We start from the raw sequence: 19,412 nt of genomic DNA on the forward strand, positions 1-19,412 counted from the left end.
AAAAAAAAAAAAAAGGTGTTGTCAAACATTAATATTTGATAAAAGAATGAGAATAAAAAATATTTTTAAAAAAAATTGAAATTATGGTATGATAAAGCATATATAATCATAAAATTATAATATTTGGAGTAGACTTGACCCCTATAAAATTTAAACATGGAATTTAAATCAGACCAGAGCTCCATGGATCTGAACAAGAAACATACCATTTTTTTTAAAGAGCCACCAGAAGGCTTTTAACCTTCGATTTCAACAAGGGTGAAGATATTGAACATGAAAGGATATATTTTTTTTTATGAAGCAGATTTCTTCAGCAAAGAATAACAAAGGAGCAAGGAAGAGATAAAAGAAGAGGGAGAAAGGATACAACTACCATTGCCCCACCATCACCACTATACCACCATTAATAATTTGCCTCCATTGTCACTATAATGAAAAAGGTTTAGTTGATGATGAGCAAGGAGAACTCATAACAATCATGGCTTGTACACCGCCAACACCATCTTAAACCATAATTTCAAAATCATCTTCACCTAATCTCATAAATCTTACTCTTCTTTTTCCTTATCCCCTTTATGTAGAAAAAACTTAGCCTTTAAAATAGAGAACCTTGTAGCAATTTCCCATATTCCTTAAGGAGCTTAAGTAGAACAATCGGTCCTTCCACTCCTAAGCCTTTACATCATTTACAAGCAACTTGGATACTTCACTTGGAATATTAGGTCGCTCACCTCTTCCAGGAACAAAAGAGTACATAAAAATTTCTCGACTGGTTCTATGTGCCATGTGATCCACAAACGTAGAATAGTATGTTACTCTTGAGATCATGTCTCCTTTTATTCCCCAATGGAAAAGACAATGGTTTACTCACCGGCACGTTGGAGCACATGATTAGAGTGGATCCAAGTCAACGAAATTCAACATTCAACCATAACCCTATATCTTTGCATCCTTGTTCTTCTTTACAGCTATTCCACCATAACACTAAAAGTCCTTTGTAATTGGGCTGAATGCTAGTTATGCACCTAATGTCAAAAGTCCTAGACGAAATCCATAGAATTCCAAAAGTAGCAATATAAGATAATAATTTAATATTATTAAATTAATGTAAAATTAATTGAATTGAATTCATTAAAATATGATGAAACTACATTTTTAGTTTTTGAAATTAAATGATAATATATAGATAGTAAATTATTGAAAAATTATTATTTAGTCCTATTTGAATGAAACTTACTACTATGTACTCTAATTTTGAAAAATATATTAATTAGCCCTTATATTTTTTTCATACTATTTAATTACTTGATCAAATTTAAATTAAGTTTTCTGTTAATTAATATATTCAAAAGTAAAAAAAGAAATTATTGTTATGAAGAAATTACTATAATAGGGATTAAATAACTTAATATTTAAAAATAGTGGAATTATATAATTTTATTTTTTAAATTATTGGGATTGAATTAATTCAAATTAATGCTTAAAGTAATTGAAAATATTAAAAATAAAAAAATTGAAATATAAAAACTAATTCATATATTTTTTAAAATAAAAAGAATAAATGTTACTAAATGGTGATATTCTGTAGATTATTTGGTACAAATTTGGAGACCAATTGGCCATTTTAGGCAATTAAAAAGTAAAAACCAAAACAAATGAAATACTTCAATCTCAGCCATCTATTTATGTGTTTAATCCTAACCATCGGATCAAAATCCATGAATGCCTCGATCTCTCTTCCCTGAACCAAATCATCAACAACTGCTACAATTACCACTGTCCACTGTTACTACTCTACTTTCCGGCGCCGGCGAGCGGAACGAACACCGTCTACAGCCTCAACCAAAACCCAATAACACTTCTCTACTACGTCGCATCTGATATTTGTCTTCCTTTATTTGTTTTCGAAGTCTGTTCCTGCTAAACCCTCTCAATTTCCCCATATTCTCGCTTCTATGGTGGTTCGAGTCTGTTTTTGCCCCATCCTGAATTCGACCCGGCAGGACTTAGCAATATCATGGTCGTCCTCTTCTACCTCTCGCTAACAATGGCATAGGCCTTCAAAATTTCCGGTTCCCCCCCCCCCCCCCCCCCCAACCTTTTTTTTTTTTTTCTGAATTTTGCTTTGTTGATTTTGGTTGCCTACTACTATTTAGTTCCTGTGTATGAACTGAGTGAGCCAGCAACTTGAGTTGCTTCACTGTTTCAAAGGCAATTCAGCTTTAATGTATGTATATAATGCTGTCAATTTGTTGTGCAAAAGGAATTTCTTTATGGGTGCAAGTGAATTTTACAAGTTAGCAAGGAGGAATAAATCAATATTGAGCAGCAAATCTTACTATTGGACCATAAGAGGGCTTTTCAATGATGGGAAATTCCAGGAAAGTCAGCCCTTTTTGTGTAGCTTTGTAAAAGAATATGGCCTTTTTGAACCTAAGGTCAGTAAGATACTACTGCATTACCTGTGTTTGAAGGATGTTGATAGTGCCCTTTATTTTCTCAACAAGATTAAGGAGAACAATATAACCATCACTCTTCCAATCAGTGCTTTAAGAGCACTTGCAAAATTTGGTAGTGTTTTGGATACATATAAACTTGTTGTGGGAGCTAAAGATGATCTACCCGTTATGGATTTGGTTGATTATTCTATCATGGTTGATGGACTTTGCAAGATTGGGCATCCTATTAAGGCGTTAAAGATCTGTGCTTTTGCTGAAATGAAGGGGATTGTTCTTAATATAATCACTTATAATTCAATTATAAATGGGTTGTGCAACCAGGGATGTTTTGTTGAAGCATTTCGGCTATTTGACTCATTAGAAAGAATTGACTTGGTTCCCTCAGAAATCACTTACTCGACACTGATTGACAATTTATGTAAGGAAGGATACTTGCTGGATGCCAAGCAATTATTTGAGAGAATGACCCTTAAAGGCTATAAAGTGAATATACGAATCTATAATTCATTTCTTAACGGTTATTGCAATTTTGGTCAGTTTGAAGAGGCCTTGGAGATTCTGAAAAATATTGAAATAGAACACCTGGATCCTGATGAATTTACTGTTAGCTCAATGATTAATGGTTATTGTCAGAAGGGTGACTTGGAGGGGGCTCTAAACTTCTTTTTCAAGTGTAAGCAGAACAGTATTTATCCTGATTTCTTGGGTTTCTTGCACTTGATGAGGGGTCTGTGTGCCAAGGGGAGGATGGAAGAGGCCAGGAGCATCTTAAGAGAAATGCTTCAATCACAATCTGTGATGGAGATGTTGAACAGAGTCAACACTGCGGTTGAAACAGAGTCTATACAAAGTTTTCTTGTTTTCTTATGTGAGCAAGGAAGTATCAAAGAAGCAGTTACTGTACTTAATGAAGTTGGATCCATGTTTTTTCCAGTTCAGAAGTTTGGTCCTTGTGAATCACAAGAACTGGAAAAACTTTCTGAATCGGAAGCTTTTGATGTATTTGCTTCAAGAACTGTATCACATGAGAGAACTGATTTGGGATTTACAGCTTGTGATGTAATGAAAGGCGGAAAAAAGATTGAGAAATATGATGACTTGGGGAAATCTGAAATAGAATTCTTTGACTCTTACTATTCCTTAATTGCTTCACTCTGCTCAAGAGGGGAGCTGTGCAAGGCCAATAGACTAGCAATGGAGATACTTTCTGCTGGCTAGTACTGAATTCGAGCATCCTTTACCTTTTATGTGGGACATGAACCCATGTTTTTGCCATTTGGAGGTACATTTGAACTCATAGCAACACTTTACCTGTGTGTGTGTGTGTGTGTGTGTTTTTTTTTTTTTTTCACATTCTACACTTTATCTCTGTGTGTGTGTGTGTGTGTGTGTGTGTTTTCAAATTCTTTTTTTTTTTTTTTTTTCACATTCTATCACATACTTTTCTTAGAGCATTTTAGTTTACTTTTCTATAATGGTAGAATTTATGTAATTCTTTTTGCTTTGTTATAAGGATTGAAAAAGCCAATTCTAATCATTAAATGCAGGAGCTTTTATAAAAATCACAAATGAAGTTTATCAATGTTTGGTCAAAGAGCTCCTTAGGTTAGCCCAAAAAAGATGATGGATGCCTAAGGTCCACAGTGCAACAGTATATTTTGACGTAAAAGCATCACTGAAGCTTCTTTGTTTCTTACCTCTAAATAGTTCCTTCTGCATAGAATATCTATAATTTTCCTGCTCAGATTGTTTCTCAATCCCCAACTCTCTCTCTCTCTCTCTCTCTCCCTGGCCCCTCCCCCCCCCCCAAAAAAAAAAAAAAAAAAAAAAATCCTCTCTTCTCTTCTTCTTTTATCTATGGTTCTTCCTTGGATTCTCCTCCTTTTTGGGGGGCTTTCTCTTATAAGTTGAGAATAAGGCTTAATTTCATACATGGTTATTGAACTTGTCAGTGAATTTCAGCACAATCATTGAACTTCAATTTGTGTCCGTAAAATCACTCATCTTTGATTTTTGTCTCATTTTTGTTTCTATTACTAAATTTTTATAGCGTTTTAGCCAAAATTTTTGTGCTAACTACATAAGAAAATCTTATTGTTTGATCTTAATTATAAATCTAGTTTATAAAAGTTTGCTTTATTATCTTCTGAAAAATTCTATTAATTAACAGTAGTGACCTTATTGAAATAAAATCAAATTTACGTTTATTGATACAAAGTTTTGTGATTGTGCTGCAATTAGTGGTAATTTCATGGACCATAGAAATTAAGCCTAAAATAACTATATCAAGTGATTGGTTGTTATATTTGTTAAATAATGAAACCAATTAAAGACACATTTTTACAAAAAAATTTAGGATATATTAATTGAAGCACTAAGATATATCCGGCCATTTTAGTCCATGTATTTTCAGAACTAGAATCATTCAAGTCTAAAATTAAATGCTACCCTTTTATTTTTTCATCTAAGAACATCTTAGTTTAACCTTGAGTTTGTAATTCAAAGTTTTTCTTTTGTTATTTTGGCTAATGATTAGGATGTGGGAATGACGGTGGTTTCAATGAGCTGGTGATCGAAACTAGAATCATTCAAGTCTTAAATTAAATGCTGCCTTTTATTTTTTTTCATCTAAAACATCTTAGTTTAAGCTTGAGTTAGTAATTCAGAGTTCTTTTGTTTTTTTGGCTAATTATTAGGATGTGGGACTGAGTTTGGTTTCGACGAGCTGGACTAGAATCATTCAAGTCTTAAATTAAATGCTGCCATTTTATTTTTTCATCTAAGAACAACTTAGTTTAACCTTGAGTTAGTAATTCTGAGTTTTTCTTTTGTTATTTTGGCTAATTATTAGGATGTGGGACTGAGTTTGGTTTCAATGAGCTGGTGATCAAAGGTTGGATTAGTTCATAATGGGGTCATTTGACCACACACCCCACACCCCCCCCCCCTCAAAAAAAAACTTTTATATATATATATATATATCGGTCCATGTTGAAGTCTCATAAATTTAATTATTGAATTCTCTTTTTGATAAAATTTGAAATTAATTGAGACAAAAAAGCATATTGTGTATTCAAAATTTATTTACTTTTAAAAATCTATTGTAACTATTTTCAGTAATGAACTTTATCAAGACTAGATGGTATAACCGTATGTGTGATCAATTTATAACTATTAAGTTATAGTTGTTTGATAACATTAATAATGATGTATTTTTTTTTAATAGTTTTCGAGGTATTAGATTTCATTGAGTCTAATTATAAGATATTAATATTATATTTTTTATATCTTTGTATAATATTTTATTATTTATTTTTTATAGGTTGAGCTCTGAAAAATATGTTCTAGATCAGCTACTGGCTCATGCATGTGAGTTCTCTCAGTTCCTGTGTCATAGATTGAATTCGAAGTTGACCTTTACAAGGCCCCTCTTCACTTAATAGGCATGGAAATAGTCACTATCAATTCCCATTCTTGGGAATTGAAATTTGAAGATCTCTTAATGAATTTGGTAAGGTTATATGTTTCTCATTGTGATTTTGTTTTCTTTCTCTTGGCGCATATTGATTTAAATTTATCTTCTTTCTCTCTCTCCTTTTTTTTTTTGGGTGTTGGGTGTTAGCTCCAATAACCAAGACTGGTAGATAGAGGCAGGAAGGATTTGGGTTCTATTATTGAAAAATGTGCAAGAAGCAAAGGTCGTGTTACCCTATATGTACCATCTACCAACTTCCAAGTTTGAGTGTTAAGAAAGGCTCTTGCGACTGGAGAAGCATGAAAAGTTATGTAGATGGAGAGTTCGAGCTCAGTTCATGGATAAGGTTTCGTCTTAGAAAGGAAAAAAGATGATGGAAAAGTTTACAGAGAACTTGTATCTGTTTGAGTGCTGGAGTTCGCTCATAGCACAACATGGTAGTGACTAACTTTATTGCAGGTGAACCTTACTGAATTATTAGTTTTAGAAGGATCCCATTGTTTCTTGTTGAAGATCATATAGTTTTCTTGAAGCATGACGACACTACATGAAATCATACTTTGACGCTGCATGAAATTTGGTGCACCTAGTCACAAGAATGTAAGTCTAAGACTAGCTGATTTTGCTATAAGATTTGAGTTTAAAGTACATGTGTTTCATTCTGCTACACATTTTTCATTTCATGTTTCTTTTTGATCTGAAAGTGCTATGAATTATTCTTTATTCAGACCAGGTTTATATGCTCTGTTACCTTTAAGCTTCTTCTACTTCTCTCTTTTGTTTGTGTGTGTCTTCAATAAATGCAAATTTGTGGCTGCTAAGGCCTTATGTACTTAAGTGGAGCTTTGAGTAACAGATGTAGGCCTTATGTGTTGAATTGCTATAAATTCCTGTATTTGAATCTCTCTTTCCTTAAGCTCTTTAAATTTCCATATTGTTTGCTAATTGTGTTGAGCTTGATATTTAATGGTTTATGTGAATGGTTCTTGATTATTATTTTCAACCTCAAAACTGAGCATATTTATTAAAAGACATGCAAAACACTGTTCATTATTTGTTGTGTTTGGTTGTTGAATCTTATCAGTACTTAAACACATACAAAGAAATGCTAAGCCAAGATTATTCACAATGCTAATCGAAAACTTTTCTAATTCATACACTCTTAGACATATCGTTGGGCCTCTGTCGTTTAAGATTTAGGGTTTAAATTCCATGGAAGATGCTATAACACTTATTAACACTCCTGGAATACCTCCACCCTTGTTTAGTTAGATTTCTAGTCTTATACTCTCTTTGTTTTATTTGAATTAAATTAAAAAAAAAAAAAAAAAAAAAAAAAAAAAAAAAAAAAAAAAACCCCTTAAATTCCTAGGAAAAAAAAAAAGTTGATGAGGTTTTGGTTCCATAGGATGAAACTGAATATAATGGTAATAGTGGAAGAAAAAACAATCAAATAATAAAAACATTTAATATCTTATATTGTGCTCTTAATGTTATTAAGCATAATAGTGTTTCAGGTTGCACATTGGCGAAGGAAATTTAAAAAAATGTTCTAAGTAACAAATGTAGGAATCAAAGAGTGAAAAGTCCATCTCATAGTCCTACTATTCACAAATTTGATCAACACACTCAAAGCTCTTGCAAAGGAATTAACTAAAGAAGAATTGGTGAAAAAAAAATATACTGAGATCATTGTCCAAGTAATAAAACATTAATTTTTTTACTAAATTAGGTTAAAATTAGTTAATTAACTATAATTAAAATAAATAAATAAAGTTGATTAAAATTAATAAAAAAAACATTAAACTTTTTTTATTATTAAAATTTATTACATCAATAAAATTATATAAAATAATAATATTTTGACTATATCATTGATAATCAATAAGTCCAAATGAAAAGAATGCTTGCTTGCTTGGCAGCTTCCTATTTTACCACTATTCAGAATTTGCAATTTTATTATATCCTTTGATTTAATTGTACTTATAATTGATTAATTAATATTAAAAGAAATCATATAATTTGTTAATAAAATAAGTAATTTTTAATACTTTGATTTTGTTTTTAATAAAACAAATAATAATTTGTTCTCCCCTCAGCTTTACAAACCTCTACCAATTGAAACAATGAGAGGGGCTTCTAGCTTTGAAATTCCCATGATGATGGGTTTATGGCTAATCCTCACAGGGCTAATTAGACAGTTCAAATTATTTTTCTAAATAAAAATATTATTTTAAATGTCATTGAAATAGTAATTTAAAAAAATTATTTTATTATTTTAATGTTATTATAATTAAAATTTATCAAATTTAATTTTAAATTATTTTTTAATACACTTTTAATTAATATATTTAAAAAAATAATTTGCTCAATAACAATACCAAAGATGACTCCTTAAATTAAAAAGTACTAAAATTTAAAAAATGCAGTAAAATTAAAAAAAAAAAAAAAAAGAGAAGATATTTTTACTATTATCCAATGAGAGATGCAATGGAAAGCTAAGGAAATTTAAATTTAAAGTGGTAACTGGCCAAAAGTTAATATACAATCACATAAATTTTTTCCCCCAATTTACACAACTTTGGATAATTTTCAAAACAGTGGCACCAAGTGTTGCATTTTTCAGTCCAGTCCACATTTTTCAACTTTTACAAAAGATCCAACCATTAAATGCACTTAAATCAAATCTGCCCCAAAATTTTCTATACCCAAAGTGGAACATCAATAGCCCAAAATGGAGGGAAAACAATGGACATCGATATCACCCACCCCAAAAGGAAGCAACACTAAATTGTTAGCCTCCAACCCTACCATGTCACCCTAACTGCTCTCCTAGTTGCCCATGCACACGAACCGTGCCGGGGAACATTCATGCCTCGGTGACGTGCATTTACAAATTTTTAAGATATACCAAGAAACCAAGATGCAGTAGGGGGGGGGTCAAAAGGAACTGTGTCGAAAGGAACTGTTGATCCGACCAAAGAATTTAGAGTCAAAATTATCTCGCTCACATTGTTTTGTAGTTGGAGAAAAGCTGCAAGAGGTTATCAATAGCTTCTGGGTAGAATTTCCTAGCAAATAAATAGCATGGCCGTTGGATACCATTCCATAAGCATGGTTGTACCTGCACTTCCCTCTGCGAAAGCCAAGAGAAGGATAAAATTATAATTTAGCCAATAATGACTTCTCAAAGAATAAATTAGCAGTGCTTTTTAAGATTGTACCTTTTCATCACTTGTCACATGTATACTCAGGTCAATCGACTGTAAAAAGATCAAACATACAAGTCTCATTATCTCAGTCCATAAGAATTACAAGAAGAAAAAACATACCATGCAAAACTAAAATAAAGTAACAATACGCAGCATGAAATTCTGATCATGCCAATCAAATAATGCCATATTCTTTTATGAAGGGAAGCAGGGAAAAAATAGTTATTTGAAAGTATTTTAGCCCTCAAGAATATGAGTGGGCCTCTAAAGGGTGACCTTAGCCCTTCATCAGGCATGGTTTAAAATCGCGATCACAGGTAATGAAAATAGGGCCTGTAACGGTCATAACATAACGGTAACCACTTGACGCTACGCAAAAGTTCATAGAATGACTATATATTGATAGATACAAGTATAACTAAAATACACAACTATATAATAAGCACAAATATATCAAATAAAGACATTAAATTTTTCATGTTTAAACATCATTAGCATTAAACAATTTATAGCTAGAATAGAGATATTTAATGATGATCTTAGCTTAGCAAACGATAAAGGAGAGATTTTGTAGAAGAAAGGAAAATTTTGAGTGAAATTTTAAGAGAATATGAGAGATAAAATAGTTGTGGAAAAGAGAATACGCAGACAAAGAAAAGAGAACTAAAATAACACTGTTTCCATGTGATTGCAGCAGAGGAATAATTAAAATAACGACCATTACTGTTACGTAATGGTAAATAACGGCCATTACCATTACGCAACTGAACTACAACTCTAGATTTGCCTGTAAATAATGGTGTATCGCGTAATGTGCCCTAATGGCCATTACGTTACGTAACAGCCGTTATTTGAAATCATGATACTCAGCAATATCTGGCCAGAACTTGGAAGAACTGTGCCAGAAATTAGTTGAATTCTGTCTAAAAACAAAAAATGCTCCAAAATGCATTACATATTTCAATAAGACAGTTTTTCAGAAGCAAAGATCATACCGTAATATTCTTCAGAAGTTCATAAGTAATATCTTTTGCCCTATAAGATTTTGGATGCCACTTTCTCTCAGACCAATCTACATGTGTTACTGACCAATTTGCAATGCCACCAGGATCAACCAACTGAAGTAGCATAATAAACTCATAAGCAGAAAACCAAGAACCAGTAAAGTTGATGATGGAATATTATGAAAGATACTCACATGGAAGAAGGTTGGCAAATAATGTTCATCAGCTATGCAATTTTTTCCTTCCAGACCAGGCTGCAATTATCAAGAAGATCCACATCAATATTGCTGTGATACAAACATACTTACAAACTACATAATTTACAAGATCACAAGCAGCAAGTTATAAGACTCCTCAGAAACATATGCAATAAATTATGAACATCATTTATACAGTGAATTTCGGTTGATGTGATTACTTGGCCCTCCATTAAGTTTAAAACATGGAACAGAAGGTCAAACTTATTCTGAATCATACTATCTCAAACGATGAAGAATCAAGCCTACAGATTTTACCACAGCATCTCCCCCATCTATCCTGCAGTGACACCATATATATCTTTCATTGCTTTCTATGGTTATTCCACAAAGGCATAATTGCAACATATTAAAAGCCTGTTTGATTTAACTGTTAGATACAGCTGATAACTGTTAGCTGATAGCTGATAGCTGATGATAGATGATTTATATTAAGTGTTTAGCAAAACTATATTTAACTGTTGCTGTTGATATATAAAATGACTAATAAAGACATATATCATATAATTTATTTTATTATTGAAATAAATATAAAATTATAAATTTATTATTTATATTATTTATTTTATTATTAAATTAAATATATAATTATTAATTTAATATCTTATATAATTTATTATATTATTAAAATAAATATATAATTATTGATTTATTATATTATATCATTTACTTTATTATTGAAGTAAATATATAATTATTGATTTACTATATTATATTACTTATTTTATTATTGAAATAAGAAAATAATTAAATTCTTTAAAAAAAATTAAATAACTTTAAAAATATAGTTATAAAATAATAAAGTAATCATTATTGTTGATAAAGAAAAAACTTATAGTTAATTTTAAATTTTTAGATATAAAAAAATATATTTTTTCATAATAAATAAGTATTTTATATTTTATGTTATTAATAAAAATATTTTAACAAAATTGTAATGCGTTAATTAAGATGTTAAGATTATAAATGAAAAAAAATAAAAGCATTAATAATATTAATTTTCAAGTTACATGAAAAAGGATAATATGGTCTAAAAAAAAAATCAAATTAGCTATCAGCAGATGAAAAACAGCTCTAAAAAAAAAGCTGATACAAACTGTAGCTAATGGGTATCATATTAGTTACCCATCAGCTATCAGCTTTACTTTTTTTAAGTTTACCAAACACTCTAGTTCATTTATTTGGATATCTATCAGCTATCAGCTGCACCCAAAACGTGAACCAAACACCCGTAAGTTAGCAACAGATTAATGAAAATCATAAAGATGGAGACCAGTCAGATTGGACTCTTTGAAATACTCAGAAAGCTAACAAACACTGGATAAGTGACTAGATATGGAGGGAAATTGGAAAAGAAGATTTTGTAAGCTAGAGATGAGAAGAAGGATAATCCTTCAAGAAAAAAGAGGGTTATTTCCTCCTCGCTTTAATGACTAATCATATAGAAGGCAAACAAATGAATAATTCTTAATCAGATTATGCCTCCAATAAAACAAGAAAGCCAATATAAAGAGAATATCCATTGGAAGGATGTATTAATAGGCCATAAGAATTTTTAGGAAAGAATATTTCACATATTTTTTCCACAATTCCCTGATGTTGTATGATCATAATTTTTGTTACCATTCCTCTAGAAGAAACAAGAAGCTTATGGCACAGAATCAGCAACCAGAAATCATTAACCATAATTGCCATAGGAACCACAGAAGCAATTAGTAGTCGTGCACAAACACGCGTAGATAAATGGCAGTTGGGGTAGAAAGTTGAATTTCTAGAACATATCAAATCCTCAAAACAAGAAACAGTGTTCATAATAAAGCTGGCATTAAGAGAGAGAAAATAAAATAAAATAAAATAACGAACCTACCTTGCAGTACTCCAGGAATTTTGAATAGTACAGGCTATCAGCCATAACAATCACAGCATGTTGTCGCTTCAGTGAGAACCACTGCACAGAAATTCATTAATTAAAACTTCGTGACAAGAGAGCATACTAATTTCACACTAAGATGATACATGCTCATACATCTAAAACCAAGAGCTCCCATCTCAACATTCTAGCATGGCCAGAAAAAGGTAAAGAGGAAGAAAATACTCACCCACTCACATACAGCATATATGTACATTGTACAATATACACATGCATGCATACATATTATATAAATTTCCTGAATATTGTATGCCAAACAAACTCTCATGAACACAAAAATATTAATATCTGAACATCAAGAACCAACTTTTAAGTGTCATATAGCCAACAGGAAGGCATAAACATCAAAATGGGGATTGATCAGTAGAAACTACTGATAAATAGGCTTATACGGCCTTCCACTGGCATTTCATGTTCAAGTAGCCAATAATGAAAATGTGAAAATGTACTGAATTATTTTTACTAGCACCCATGTAAAAGTGAAAGGGTCACCATGAAAAATTTAGCCATGTAAAAGAAGTAACTTAGACATAAATGACAATATTTTGTGAACCACATTCTCAAACTGGCAACCCCTGCATCAAATTAGAGGAAACATACCTGTGCACCCTTTCTGAAGTCTTTCTTCTCAATTTCAGGTAACATGTGCTCTGAATACCTACCATTTCCATGTGGTCCAGGATCATAAAAGCTGAGAACAGGAAGAAATATGCATAAGCAAGCACAAACAAGATCAAATAAAAAGTATAGTAGGCAACTAACATAGATGATATTGGGACCTACCAATCAACAAAGCTGATATTTGTGTACATCAGATAGTTGTAGACATAGTCAAAGTTATACAATGGCACACAACTGCAATGGTGAAGAAGAATTAATCATTAACTAAGGACAGCAAGTCATATCATAGCTTGCATCTCACTTTTATTTTATATTTTTTAGATTAAAGACATTAGAATCAGAATAGTTATTATCTGATTACCTATCAGAAAGTAAAACAAAATGCTGGTTGTCAGGATCTTCAAGTGCATTTGCCAGAAGTCGTCTCTCTGCATCAACCATTGAAATTTTTCCCCACACCACCTGCAAAAATAATTAATAGCAGTTATGACTCTCCACTTATTGGATCACCATCCTATAGAATTATGCAAGAATTATATTATATCCATATCCCCATCAGCAGTCATAAGAAACTATAATAATAAATATAGTTTTCATCTTATCACGTGACATTGATAAAAATGAAGCCCCACATGCATCCCCTTTCTGGTTGCATAAGCAATGTTAGCATGATGCATCAACCACAAATTCCCAAGAAGACTATTGCCACATCTCCCTTGAATATTAGACAATTAAATTCAATTTGACATGTACAACTTGGAAGAACAAATAACAACAGAATTTTGATTCAATAAAGTCACAATTGCTAAATTTCAAGAGTTTTAGCCAAATTTTTGTGATGATTAAGTATGGCAATTCTAGAGCCACTAGAAGTACATTTGAAAAGTTTACTTGGTTATCATGTACAATAATGATTTAATTACAACAAAAATTATAATTGAATAATTTTGCTGTTGAAGTTTGATGATTGTCAGTGAAATTGAGCACCCATTTACTGTTGGTGTGTTTCCATGCAATTTTTTTTTTCCTACTTTAAATTAACTAATCACTCTATCAAAATTTGTTCTGCAGCTTCATAGCTCAAATAACAGCTTCATTGATGACATTGTTCATCGATTATCATCATCAAACAGCAGGTCAACTCCAAACCAAAGGGGCCTGAAGAATTTGCTGTTGCCGATACAAATTCTGTCCCTACTGGGAATGAATTGTAGAATTATCACATATTTTCAGGCCATAATTGTAATATTAGGATGCTGCAAGTTGTTAAAACAACTGCAACAAATGAAAACTGTAGAAAGGCATTGAATTTGCTTTATTTTTTTTTTTCTTCTATGCCCAAATTTATAAGTGAGAGACATTAAAATAGAAATGAAAATGATGACTATGTATATTATAGTTAAACCAAAATGACAGACAGACAACAAATATACTAACCTGGTCACTGCGTACATCCCTATTAACAAAATAATGGCTCACATGAACAGGTTTTTCCTTGGATGCATGCACATAAACAGAGAATCTGCCTTCGTGACCCTGCCCAAAATGATGAACTAGCTTAAGAACAAGTCAAAGAAAAATAATTACAGATCCTTCATCAGCAAATACAACAATTAAATACATTGGCACACTGTCCTAGTACATACAACATACACTGGTTTCTTTGCACTCTGCCTCAGATTAAAATAATTAGAGAGTCTTCATCAGTCTAAACTGCTTCAAAGCATTCAAACAATAAAAGCAAATTAGCCTAGCACCCTATTATCATTCCTAATTTTGTATCATTCTCAGAGAAACATTAAATACTAAAGGCATTATCATACTGCTCCCATCATTTTTATTTATCTTCAAATATCAAGAAACATTAAATCTTCAAATATAAAGAAACAACAGAGGAACTGGCTGAAACACAAGACAACAAAATAGTAAAATGATGAACATCTTGCACTTATTTCTTAAATATGCTTTCAGGTAGAGATGAATATTCAACTCTGATCCATCCTTCATATCAAATGCAAGTGTACAGCATGCTTTTGAAACAACTGGTACCTCAATCCAGTTTAATCATATTTTTGTTTTCTTTCTCATACTTAACTATTACTGCCAAATAGGCCTCTACATGCAAATCTCAGCCAATAAGTCACATTGTTGCACAAAGTTCTCTTAACTTCATATGATGTAAGACTTGCACACGTATCTCAACCACAATTTTTTAGTCCCACCTGCCACAAAAACTTCTAAGGGTCTATTTGGCATTGTTGTTAGAGTTGCTATTAAGAAAAACACCTCCATAAATATGTTAGTTAGAGGGTATTAAAAAATGATTTAAAATTATAGTTGACATGTTTCAGTTATAAGAATTACAAAACAACTAAACAGCTCTTTGTTGCAAACTCTTTTTTTTCAAATATTAATAATCAAGGGAATTGTTTGAAGTAAGAGACAATAGGATTTGAATAAAGGGAATTGCTTTATAAATGTTTCAACCTGAACTATGTTTGTTCCATTTGATAGATTAGAAATCAACATTGATAAAAATTCCCAAAGAAACTGAACAAGTATAAAATATCCAGAAAAAGTACGCACATTTAGCATAACGATATAAGAACTTACATGGAAAAACTTGTCCCATAGCTTCTCAAAAGGTAATGAACCAGGGCTCAAGAACATGAAAGCAATTTTAGCATTTTTTGTTTGAATAGGAGGTGTATTCAAAATTTCCCTAATCACAACCTGAGAAGCAATTTCTCCATCTGTATATTGCCTTTCAGGGGCAGGTGGAAGCCAGTCAGTAAGAGCCTTGCAACCTCTGGAAGAAAACACATAACAAGCAGCACTGCTTTGGGGTGGATAGACATAAGCGCAAACTAGAAATAGGCTGACCATTGAAACCAAGACAATAATCCATATTGGCCTCTTCAAAGGAGGGCGGTGGCGAGCCCCTGGCAAGATCTGCATATCACTCATGCCTACACGCCACACCTGCACTGTCTTCATTTATTATAAGCACATCAGTACTTTACCTCAAGGTCATGCATGTCTTTACTGTTATTAATGTCCACTCTCCCAAATAAGCAGTAGGAAAAAAAATTCTTGAAATGATTATCTAGGAAAAACCTGAAAATGGAAAAGACAATCAGAAGGCCAAAGAGGCATAATAAATCCATATATATCCCAATAATAAAGCAATCAATATGAAAAATAATGGACTATCATAAACAACAGAGAACACATTTATCTCACAGAATTATTACAAACATGTCTTATAATACAGAAATATAAATTGGTAAGGAATTCATATTCACATTTCATAATAGGTTACTAAAAATAACCTAGGGGTAAAAGAAAGATATAAAATTAATAAATTACCCACTTAAAGAGTTATTACTTTTAACTATCAATAAGGCAACTTCTTCCATTAAACCCACAAATAAAATGAGCGAAAATAGCACAATCAGATCCTCAATAAAAACAAATTATTCTAAACTAGACGCATCCACAAAAATCAAACTCACATTAAATCAAGCAATGAACTCTTTAATTTCCCATCTATCCTTTACAAAACTTCAATCAACGGGAAAAAAAAAATGAAAAATCCGATTGTGCCTTCATTGCAGAAGAATATAGGGCGAAATATAACAAATAACAGAGAAGATAAAGAGTAAAAAAAAAAAAAAAAAGGTTGCAACGTTAACTTAACCTTTGTGGTCAAATCATGCTTATTTAGGTGGCAGTTCAAATTTGTAAATTTTCCAAGAAAAAAAAAAAAAAAACCTTTTTCTCCTCTTAATTGCCTTTTCTCGGGAAACAAACGGGCAAAAGGAAAAGGTGTAGTCACTTTCTTAGCAAATAAAGATAAACACCCAAGAAAATAAATAAATCAAATAAAAACAAAATCCAGAAACTTAAAGCAGTGAGCCAAGTTTGATTAGCCAACCCTTTGATTCAGAGTCCGCAATTTGCCCAACTACTAAAACCAAACACTTATTCCCATCTTCACCCAATAATTTATATATAAAAACCAACTCCTTATAATAAAAGTCAAACCAATCCAAGCCAAACCCAAAACCAATGACCCATTCAAAATCCAAATCGAAAACCAAATGCACACGCCATTACATTATTAGTCAAGCGCAAACTAAACTACCCCTTCCCCCGCCCTCACAAATTTGGAAACTTTCACTCTTCTGCACTAGGCACCGTTTGGTTCCCAAGAAAAAAAGAAGAAGAAGAAGAAAACTCCCCCACCCACCACATATTCAATTACCCATTAAAGAAACAAACAAACCCATTACGCTGAATCAGATCATGCATGCAGAGAATTACAAAAAAAAAAAAAAAAAGCAAGAAAATCTAATCATTAATTAACTTTCCTTTTCTTTTTTCTGGGCAACCAAGAATCAAGAAAGCTAAGAAAAGAAGGTAATGAATGAAAGTGAGATACAAATACCTGGGAAGACAGATCTCTAATAGTTGTATACTGAGGATTGAAAGATCTAATCTAAGAATAGGAAGTTGAAGTGGAAGAAGAAGAAGGAAAGGTTGAATGGTGTTGAAGATCTAGGGCAGAGAGAAGCAGAGCAATTATCTATATAAATATATGAAAAATTTTTTTATTTGATCCGTTTTGGTTTTGCTCAGTGGGTCTCTTTCTTCTTCTTCTTCCACTTTTCCTTCTCCGAGAGAGAGAGAGAGTGCTAAGTATCAGTCGTTTTTGGCTCTGTTCAAAACAGAAACTAGAGCATTGGCGATTTTTTTTTTTTAAATTTTATTTTTAGTTTTACGGATAAATGTTTTACCACACTCGCAGTTAAAGCGCGTGGAAATTTTTTGGTCTCCCACCACATGGCCCCCACGTAGTTTGAATGGTCCTCTTTTCTTCTTTAAACGAGATGCACATTAGGGAGGAGAAGCATTCAACCAATTAAAATTGACCAAAATAATTTTTTGCTCCTGAAAAGTTAATCTATCCTATCAATTGAATATTAACCAATTTTTTACTTCCATTTTTACCCTTTTTTAATTTTCTATGCTTTATTTATGTTACTCTCATTCTTGATTTGTTATTATCTTAGTTTTTATTCCCATCAGTTAAAGTCAACGTGACACAATTTTTATTTCATCTCGTATAATCAATGAAAGATAGAGAATTTAATAATTAATCAATTTAATATATTTTTAAAAAATCAGTTATCAAGTATATTTCACAGGTTGATGATTGCATGAGTAAAAGGAAGAATGCAAACGTGAAAAAAAAAAAAAAAAAGGCAGAAGTAAAATAGTCAGTAATAATTTCTCTATCTAGTGGTTTAAGAATTGATTTTGAAGTCTCTCAACTTCCATTTTTACCATTTTTCAACCTTCTGTCCTTTTTTTTGTGTTACCCCATTGTTGATTTGTTGATTTTTATTCTCAATGATTCAAGTCAAGGTAACACAATTTTATTTCATCTCATTGGATAATCGAAGAAAGTAATTATGTATTTTCTCTTTGCAACTATGAGTCTGTTGTTGTGTTTGGGCTTCATGGACAGAAAGAAATCTAAATAGAAAGTTTTTTAGGTGTAGATTATATAAGGTAACTGAGGTGTTTTTTCTACAATTGCATTGATCTTATTCAATTTCATCGGTTCCCTATTTGCATTAATATTATTTAGTTTCATCTTCACTCTTTAGTTGCTCTGTTGGAATCACACGTCAAAAGAATATGAAGTAAAAGGGTAATATATAAGTGGTTAGATTATAAAATTGACTTGACTAATCATTTTGATGTGTAAACTAATCTAATCACTTATATAAGCTCAAATTAAAATGAATTAATATGTAATTTAATAGATACTCTCTTCGAATTTAATATGGTATCAGAGCTCAAACTGGGTTATGGGTTTTAGCCACCCATAAGGCTGTATATTTGGGCCCGTATTGGGTTAAAAATAAAAATACAAACTAATTGTCAAGTGACAACTATGTGATTGCACTTGAGAGGAGAGTGTTAGAATCCCACATCGAATGAACATGAAGTAAAAAGGTAATTTATAAGTGGTTGGATTGCAACGTTGACTTGATTAATTATTTTGATGTGTAAAGCAATCTAATCACTTATATAAGCCCAAATTCAAATGAATTAATATGTAATTTGAGATACACTCTTTCCGAATCTAATGTGCTCTTATACTTTTTTAGAGAAGACCTGTTAATCTTGTAGGGCTATCATTTGAGTAATGGTCTAGTTTTTGTAGGTTTTGATTTTGGTTTCTATTTTGGCAATTTGATTAAGTGGTGATTTTTGGAGTTTGGTATTGGGGGTTGCCACGGGCTTTGATCTGTGGGGTTCATACCATTTTGAATAACTCAAATGGGTTATTTCTTGATGAACAAGAAGTTGCATAAAGATCTTTGATTGGTTTAGCTTTTGGGGCTAGATATGGAACTGTTTTTGTATTTGATCGTGGTGA

At 31.7% G+C, this 19,412-nt stretch overlaps 2 protein-coding genes across 5 annotated transcripts; one reads left to right on the top strand and one right to left on the bottom strand.

The window, feature by feature from the left end:
* Positions 1–1,697: 1,697 nt before the first annotated feature.
* On the top strand, positions 1,698–3,734 carry LOC110633784 (pentatricopeptide repeat-containing protein At5g57250, mitochondrial). Its single transcript, XM_021782546.2, has one exon. The coding sequence runs from the start codon at positions 2,226–2,228 to the stop codon at positions 3,675–3,677; it is 1,452 nt and encodes a 483-aa protein (XP_021638238.2). The 5' UTR covers positions 1,698–2,225; the 3' UTR covers positions 3,678–3,734.
* Positions 3,735–8,427: 4,693 nt separating this feature from the next.
* Positions 8,428–17,706, bottom strand: LOC110633778 (glycosyltransferase BC10). 4 transcript variants are annotated; one of them, XM_021782533.2, is made up of 11 exons: positions 17,409–17,706; positions 15,572–16,075; positions 14,396–14,494; positions 13,320–13,420; positions 13,121–13,192; positions 12,938–13,028; positions 12,275–12,355; positions 10,345–10,404; positions 10,142–10,264; positions 9,159–9,197; positions 8,428–9,070 (listed from the first exon to the last, which is right to left on the bottom strand). In XM_021782533.2, the coding sequence occupies exons 2-11, from the start codon at positions 15,953–15,955 to the stop codon at positions 8,942–8,944; spliced, it is 1,179 nt and encodes a 392-aa protein (XP_021638225.1). In that variant the 5' UTR covers positions 15,956–16,075; positions 17,409–17,706; the 3' UTR covers positions 8,428–8,941. The 4 variants fall into 4 exon arrangements, with proteins under 4 accessions (XP_021638225.1, XP_021638226.1, XP_057995331.1 ...); XM_021782534.2 differs by lacking the exon at positions 17,409–17,706 and adding an exon at positions 16,896–17,027; XM_058139348.1 differs by lacking the exon at positions 17,409–17,706 and adding an exon at positions 16,733–16,868.
* Between the last annotated feature and the right edge of the window lie 1,706 nt (positions 17,707–19,412).

This window comes from Hevea brasiliensis, chromosome 17 (assembly GCF_030052815.1).
Source record: "Hevea brasiliensis isolate MT/VB/25A 57/8 chromosome 17, ASM3005281v1, whole genome shotgun sequence".
NCBI classification, from domain to species: Eukaryota; Viridiplantae; Streptophyta; class Magnoliopsida; order Malpighiales; family Euphorbiaceae; genus Hevea; species Hevea brasiliensis.